Source organism: Tiliqua scincoides, chromosome 3 (genome assembly GCF_035046505.1).
Source record: "Tiliqua scincoides isolate rTilSci1 chromosome 3, rTilSci1.hap2, whole genome shotgun sequence".
Taxonomy (NCBI): domain Eukaryota; kingdom Metazoa; phylum Chordata; class Lepidosauria; order Squamata; family Scincidae; genus Tiliqua; species Tiliqua scincoides.
Genome location: NC_089823.1, coordinates 186,622,012 through 186,630,072, shown reverse-complemented (window position 1 = coordinate 186,630,072; position 8,061 = coordinate 186,622,012). Strand labels below are relative to the sequence as shown.

Below are 8,061 nucleotides of genomic sequence, written 5' to 3'. Positions count from 1 at the left end.
TGGAAACAGCTGGAAAAGTCTTTGGAGCCCAAGTCTACTCACCCATGTAGCATCAGCAGCTAGATACAGTAATATGGAAAACCAAACACGCTTCTAAGTCTTTCTAAAATCTTTTCAATATAGAGAATCAGGCAGAAAATTAGTATCATTATAGTTAGGCTCACACTAGAATGGAAAGAGTCCCGTGCATATCAAAACTGACTTCTGCAGCAAGTAGTCTTGCAACTGTGTCGCTGAGTTCCTATACATCAGTGGTCAGGGAACAGGGGTAAATTACCCCAAATGGGGTAAAAGTGAAAATCTGGGGGTAATGAGGAGGTTGCGCTGGCCAATGGCGGAACTATCAGCATAGCAGCAGTTATTACGGTCCATTATAGCACGGACGGCCAGTGTCAGTGTGTGTCAGTGTCACCGCATCCTCCTTCTCTGCTCTGCTCCCCCCCCCGCTCTCTCAGTGGACTGCTCCAGCGTTTACGTGTATGGCGCAAGCGCTGTAGAGAGAACGGGTACCACCTGATCCAGAGCCGCCATCTTCAGTCTGCCTGCGAGGAGTGTCAGACGAAGAAGCGATAGGTAAGGTTGCCTTACCTAACTGTGTGCGGGCGCCGGGCGGGGAGGTAGCGGAGGGAGTCAGCGCACCCGCTCTCCACCCGCTCCAGGGGGCCGGCAGCGGGCTGGTGCGCTGTGTGCACACTGCCCGCTGCCCTGCTCCCTTCCGCTCACCTTCAGATGCGGTGAGCGGAAGGGAGCAGGCGATACACTCAGGCTGTATCCACAGCCTGCGTGTATCGCAGCCGCCCGCTCTCTCCGCTCTGTGCGGGAGACTGGAGCTGCCCGGCGCTGTAGCGCCGACCGACGTGGGATCGAGGTAAGGTGAGTATTGTTTATTTATTTTTATTGGGGGCATCGTTGGGCTACCTATACTGGGGGGATCACCGGGCTACTAACTACCTATACTGGGGGGTCATCTGGCTACTGACTACCTATACTGGGGGGATCACCGGGCTACTAACTACCTATACTGGGGGGTCATCTGGCTACTGACTACCTATACTGGGGGATCACCGGGCTACTAACTACCTATACTGGGGGGTCATCTGGCTACTGACTACCTATACTGGGGGGTCATCTGGCTACTGACTACCTATACTGGGGGGTCATCTGGCTACTGACTACCTATACTGAGGCATCACTTGGCTACTGGCTACCTATACTGGGGCAGCTACACCTCTGTATGGGGGATTCTGTTGTATGCAAAAGACTTGCGAAGATACTGTCCTCGGGGGGGGCAAGTTGAAAAGTTTGCTAGGGGGTGTGCTGTTTGGAGGAGAGGGGTCGGGGGGCCTGGTGGTCATTGTCATCATGTGCAGTCCAAAGTGGGGTGCTGGACCTGAGGGTGAAGTGTATGACCTGGTGCTTAACACAGCTTTAACAAATGCCAAATTTCTGTGTCTTGCACCCCCCATCAGGGTCCATCTCCTGTACTGCCGCTGCACTGCTATTGTGGGTCCATCTTCTGTCTGCCAAGTCTCCACCGTTCTGTCCTGTCAAGGTATGAGCAATGGCTACCCACTCTAGCTCTAACTACATGACCTTAAGCCTGGTTTGCGCACCACCTACAAAAAAGCCCCCCAACTCTGCCTTGGCTGTCTCTAGCAAGCACATCATTGCCAACACCACTCTGCCAGCCATTGATAATGATGATGATAAAATCCTCTGTGAGATAGCAAAAATATAATGCAACTTGCTAGGCACGTTGGACACCTAACTACTCACTATATACCACCCCATGGCTGGTGTGCAATGTGTTCCAGTAAAAATAATGCACATCTTTATTAAATTTGGTGCATCCTGCTAATTCGGTACACAGCCTGTCAGTCAGGGTTACAACTTTTCCAATCATTGTCTTTTTCACCCTTCAGATGACATCAATTAGAAAAAGAATATACCAGGAAGAATTCCTTGATTATGGGGTTACCCAAATTGACGACAAAGGAATAATGAAACCACAGTGTGTTGTTTGTTTGAAAGTACTGACTGCAGAATCTTTGAAAAAGAGTCAATTGAAGAAACACTTGGATAATTTGCACCCACATCTGGCTTCAAAACCACGGGAATATTTTGTCAATTTGGAAATGTCTGTCAAAAGACAAAGATTGGACAGCAGCTTTAGAGGTACATTCAGTCAATGTTCAGCATCCAAGGCTAGCTTTGAAGTGGCCTGGTTGATTGCCCGAAACAAAAAACCTTATACTATTGGTGAGGATTTGGTTAAACCAGCAGCTTTGAAAATGGCAGAGATTATGTGTGGTCAGAATGAAGCCAAGAAACTAAATTGTGTGCCCTTGTCTGCAAGAGTTGTTAAAGAAAGAGTTTCTATTTTAGCAAAAAATGTGAGGCAACAAGTTATTTCCTCAGTAAAAGAGAGTAAATACTTTGCTATTCAGCTAGATGAGACTACGGATGTTAGTAGTAATTCTCAGCTGATGGTATATGTCCGCTACAAAGGTTTACATTTAATTGAAGAGGAATTGTTGTTTTGTTCTCCTCTTGACTTGCGATCTCGTGGAATTGATATCTTCAATAAAGTTAATGAATACTTTAATGACGTCAATTTAAAGTGGGAAGACTGCCTTGCTGTGTCTGTTGATGGAGCTCCAGCTATGTTGGGTCATGTTAATGGTTTTGTGGCTTTTGTGAGAGAGAGAAACCCAAAAGTTGAAGTAAACCACTGTATTATCCATCGCCAGGCTCTGCTTGTGAAACATTTGGAACCTACATTAGAGGCCGTCATGCATGATGTTATGAAGATTGTCAATGTTGTCAAAGGACATGCACTAAACACGCGATTATTTCGTGAATTATGTAAAGCTGGTGATGCTGAATATACAGACCTACTTTATCATACTGAAGTGAGGTGGCTCTCACGTGGAAATGTTCTGAACCGAGTGTGGGCTCTCAAAACTGAACTTGAAAGTTTTATGGTTGAGCAAAAGCATGTTCTTGCAGAGAAGTTTACAAACCCCTTGTGGGTTGCACATCTTGCATATTTAGCAGATATGTTTGAGCATGTTAATGTATTGAACAAAGAATTGCAAGGAAAAAACATAAATATAATTTCAGCCAGAGAAAAGATTTCTGCATTTGGATCAAAGCTTTCATATTGGAGGCAAAAAGTTGAACAGAAAAAGATAGCTACCTTTTCAACGTTAGCTTTGTTCTTGGAAGATTGTGAAAATATTACTTTTGAAGACATCAAGGATACAGTTATAAGGCATCTTACTAAACTCAAAGAGCGGTTCTCTGATTACTTTCCAGATCTTGATTCACATGCTGTCAGTTGGATTGTAGACCCCTTTAAATGTGAAATTTGTGCTGTACCAGAAGAGCCTCAAGGGTTGGCAGAGTCACTTCTTGAGCTTCGATGCAGTAATGAAGCACAGATTGCATTTGAAAACAAAGCAGATCTTTCACATTTTTGGATGTCAACACCTGCAAAGGCCTTCAAAATTGCACATGAGGAAGCATTCAAAAAGTTGCTGCCTTTTGCAACAACCTACCTTTGCGAACAAGGATTTTCCACTCTTACGAACATAAAAACAAAGACAAGAAATCGATTGGACCCGGAAGACTGTATCCATATTGCTCTGACATCAAAATGTCCCAATATTGATGATCTCGTATCCAAGATGAAGCAACATCATTTCTCCAAAACCTGAAGTTTTCAAGTAAGTTGAAGCTTTCAAAGTAATTTTAAATACAGTATTTGAATTCAAAATGTTATTGGATGTATGATTTCCTTACTTTCAAATCAAGGGGGTAACGTCTGCGTTTATAAATTTTTTGGGGGGTAAGAGGTAAAAAAGTTCCCTGACCCCTGCACATGGTAAGCAGATCTACAAGCCAAAAAGCTACTGTAGCAGACCAGTTTCCTCCCAGATTTGACACTGTGTCATGCATGCATCCCCCGGCCCAGCAAATATGGCTTGCCAGTAGCTGCAGCCGCATGCTCATGGTAGTGTCCCCAGCATCCCGTGTGGGCAACAAGTCTGAGTAGATAGGAAAACGTAAGATCCCAGGAAATTTCTGGACCCCTCCTTGGGCTCCTGGCTCCCTTTTCAATCCTGAACCTGGGTACAAAATACCCCCCTTTCTCCCCTCTTCTAGGCCCTGGCGGCAGCAAGCACTCCATCCTCTGAAGAGAACCTGGTAGTGACATTACAGTAACATGTGACATCATGCCGTCACTGCCCTGGGTGCTCGGGCAGTGCATTACACTTCTGCCCTTTCTAGATTCCACCTTATTTTTCGTGGCTATAGGCATTGGCCCACCCATATCATTCTCCTCTTAAAAGTCCGTAGTGAAAAAACTGACATGATCAAGGGAAGACCATGTGAAGTTCACTGGTGGCTCCTTTGATTTTTTTAAAAAAATTCAAATTTTGCTATGTGCACCATTACTGGCATCTGTGCCTTTGGAAGATAGCTCTGTCTATGCCCTTTTGTAGGAAAAACACACAACATGCTGGTGAAATTGAAAAGGCATTCCCCTGCTCTTGTCAGTTTCACCAGCTGCCATAGAGAAACAGTGACCAGGTTGACAAGATTTCCTTTGACCTTGTCAGTTTCACACTGGTGACTGGGGTGGTTGTGAAAGAAATAGGATAGGTAATCCAGTAAGTGGACTTACACACTGCCAGACTGTCATAGCATGATAGCAATCACACCAAGATAGGATTGCACTTGAGTCTAGTTGCAGGGCAATACAGTCTAGCTTCTGCAGTTCAAGAAGTGCAGCATCTTCTCCCACACTAGCTGGAGGGAGATTTGATTGATTTTTTTAAAGTGGGAGATTTTTGTAAAGTGGGCGTGTTTATTTTTTAAAGTGGGAGAAGCATAAATTGTGAACTGGAGTAATTCACATTAACTGAAGAAGGAAAAGATCCCCAGTGCTTATTAAGAGCCCAATCCTGTGCTCAGCACACTGGCTCACATGCCATAAGGCATGTTTGTGGGCCCTAGCGCTGGCGAGTGCCGGTAATAGCCCAACGTTGGCCGGCGTCAGCCTACCACTGGGCGGGTGCCTGACCGCAATGGACAGGTAAGTGGGGACATGGGGGGAAGCGGGGAGGAGGCGTTCTGGGGAGGGGGAGGGGGAGGCGGGCAGTGGGTGGGGAGAGGGCGAGGGCGAGGAGGACACGTTACAGGGAAGCGGGAGTTGGGGAGAGGGCAAGGCGAGGCATGCTGGGGGAAGGGAGTAGGGACAGAGGGAAGCAGGACCGGTGGAGCGATGCTGCATCATTGCTGATCCAAAGCCTCCATGCTGGGCTCACTGCCTGACACAGAGGCTTTTGATTCACCACCGACTTTTTTGTTGGCTGTGAATTAATTAGCCCCATTGTGGGGCTACTTTCTTTACCTGGGGGAAGGGAATGAAATCTCTGGGTGAGCCATTTTCAGTGCTGCCACAGCCCTGCACCCCGGGCAGCTCAGGATTGGGCTGTGAAGCTCTTGAAAATGCACTCATGACTTGGATATTAAAGTGTGATAGCCCCCTTCCCACCAAGTAAAGCTTGAGATTTAGCCTACAATCCACTCCACACTTTCCTGGGAGTAAGCCCCATTGACTACAATGGGGCTTACTTCTGAGTAGAAACGCATAGGACTGGACTCTTAAAAGCTCAGCATCCCCTGTGAAAGAAGCTGGGCAGCTGGCAACGGGGAGGGCTGAGTATGGAGGGGAGGGGATTGATAACAGCTGCCTTAGTTTCCTTCCATCCAGAAGTGTCAGGCTGCAGTATATTTGCGTAACTCTATGGAATTTAGCACAATGCGTTTTTTGTTAATTGAGTCATGGAATGGAACTAACACGGATAAATAGGCTCCATCTGTACAGCAATAATGTGCAAGAATACTATCAAATTCATTCTCCAGGAACTTCTATACAGAATTGCAGCAGAGTTATGAATGTCTTGGGAATGAATGAGATATGTAACTCTAAAAGTTGTCTTCTCATTTGTGTACTGAACTTAGATTTAAAACAACAACAAAATGCAGTTGGCCCCACCAGTATAGTTGCAAAATACGCACAAGTTAGTGGCAAGGGATTGTGTCATGAGGAAATGACTTCCACACTGAAATGTGTGTGAAATCAAGTTGCCAACAGTTGGTGCCTTTTGTGTGAAGGAAGCCACAATCCTACTGAAATAAGTGAGTGAATGATAGAAGGCACAGTTCTATTTTTATCCTAGAGAGAAGAACTTAAGGAACGCCCTGCTGATCAGACTAAATGACCATCTAGTCCAGCATCTTGTTTCCATCTGTGGCCCAGCAGCTGTCTCTGGGAAGCCCAAGCAAAGAAGAAGAAACACACTTCTCTCTTGCAACTGTTCTTTGGAACTGGTACTCAGAGTCATGTTGCTCCTGAACACAGAGGGAGTGCATCGCCATCATGATGAGTAGTCATTGACTGGTAGCAATTGTTTGTCCATCATGAATTTGGCCAGTTGTCTTTTAAAGCCATCCAAGCTTTTGGCCATCATCACCACATCCTGTGGCAGCAGATTCGACAGACTAATTGGATAACCTTAGTGTTACTATTTACCTCACTCTGTATGAAGCCTCTAAGATTACATATGTATGAGCACCATCGTCCTTTTCTGACTTTCAAATCCATTTATATTGACAAATAGAAGGAGAAATGGGTGCACATCCATTCTCCTTATTCCCAGCCCCCAGAGGTTGATGGGCTCTCTGTGCATAAAGCCTATGTACATAAAATTGTCTGTATATGTGCAGTTGGGAATACTGAAAAAATACTCCCACTCCATGCATTGAGTACATACATGTTCTGAACATCTGATAAGGGCTTTTATTTATACAAGGTCATCCTGCTAAACACCTGCACTAGAGCAAGGGTCCATTTATACAATGTCCTTTTCTGTTGAATAATGAATTTGAGGAGAAATCCTCTTGTAATGAACTTCAAGGTGATGGTGTGACAGGAGGTGTGTACTTTGTGTGCACATCTCCGTACGCCTCTAGCTGTTGCCCCCCAACTACAACCAGAATTGCCAGCTCTAGAGCCTAAAATGGATTCTGTACCTTTAAGAAGTGTGAAGCAGGGAAAATTCCACCAGATGAGTCTTTTTCTCATCTCCAGTGGCGTTGCTAAGGGGGTGGGGGTGCGGGCTGCACCGGGTGATGTGCTAATATCACAGCTTTAGGAGCTACCCCATTGTGCCATACACTGTTGGATGCAGAATCCCAGGCGGAACAAGAAACAGAATTGAAATAACTCCTTACCTTCAAAAGTTATGGCCAAAAAACTGGAAAGAAAAATGAATGGATCCCTATGGAAAGTGAAAGTGAGTCGTATTACGTGTTTACTCATGAGTAGGCGTGCTTGCCATAGTACGTGGGAAAGGGCAGGCTGAGAGGAATCCAACGACACCTGAATGGTCCCGATCCAATGAATGCAGCCCCCAAAATCATCCAAGAATGTCCCTCCCTCCCAGCTGTGAGTCTGAGCCCAAAACGAAGCCACATGGCTGTGTTTACTCATGAGTAGGCAAACATGCCTTAGTCTATTGGAAAGGGCAGGCAGAGAGGACTCCAAGGAGGTCAGAATGGTCCTAATCCAATGAATATAGCTCCCAAAAAACACCTGAGAAGGAGGTCCCTCCCTCCCTCCCAGCTGCAAGTCTATTGAGCCCTATGGAAAGCAAACTCAGCCACATGGTCATGTTTACTAGTGAGTAGGCAGATGTGCCTTGGCTGGTGGTCAGGCCAGGCAAAGGGGAATGTGAGGACACCAAAATGGTTCGATGGAACAACAAATGCTCCAGAAGGCAGCCCCCCCCCCCACTAAAAAGGACAAAAAAGTGGCTTCAACTGGTAAGGGGAAAGTTTTCTATTTTGCACTTGTAAAGCCAGGTGGGTCTTTATCTTGCTATGCCTGAAATAGAAGAACTTTAAACTGGGCACTGGGGAGGGCTGAAGATCTCATTGATACTTTTTGGGGGGGCTATTGCAGGCAGACTACAGAGTAAGCCCCATTGA

The 8,061-nt window shown here is 45.9% G+C and overlaps 1 protein-coding gene across 1 annotated transcript; it reads left to right on the top strand.

Annotated features, from left to right (window-relative positions):
* Positions 1-1,588: 1,588 nt before the first annotated feature.
* On the top strand, positions 1,589-4,227 carry LOC136645228 (protein FAM200C-like). The gene is made up of 3 exons (XM_066621466.1): positions 1,589-1,726; positions 1,923-3,335; positions 4,168-4,227. Exons 1-3 carry the CDS (start codon positions 1,589-1,591, stop codon positions 4,225-4,227), a joined length of 1,611 nt encoding a protein of 536 aa, XP_066477563.1.
* Positions 4,228-8,061: the final 3,834 nt, after the last annotated feature.

Excerpts from the sequence above, each read along its gene's own strand:
- LOC136645228 (XM_066621466.1), top strand. The coding sequence starts at position 1,589 with ATGACCTTAAGCCTGGTTTGCGCACCACCTACAAAAAAGCCCCCCAAC. Across the intron at positions 1,727-1,922 it reads ATAAAATCCTCTGTGAGATA|ATGACATCAATTAGAAAAAG; the intron begins GCAAAAATATAA and ends TTCACCCTTCAG. Across the intron at positions 3,336-4,167 it reads CAGATCTTGATTCACATGCT|GCCCTGGCGGCAGCAAGCAC; the intron begins GTCAGTTGGATT and ends CCCCTCTTCTAG.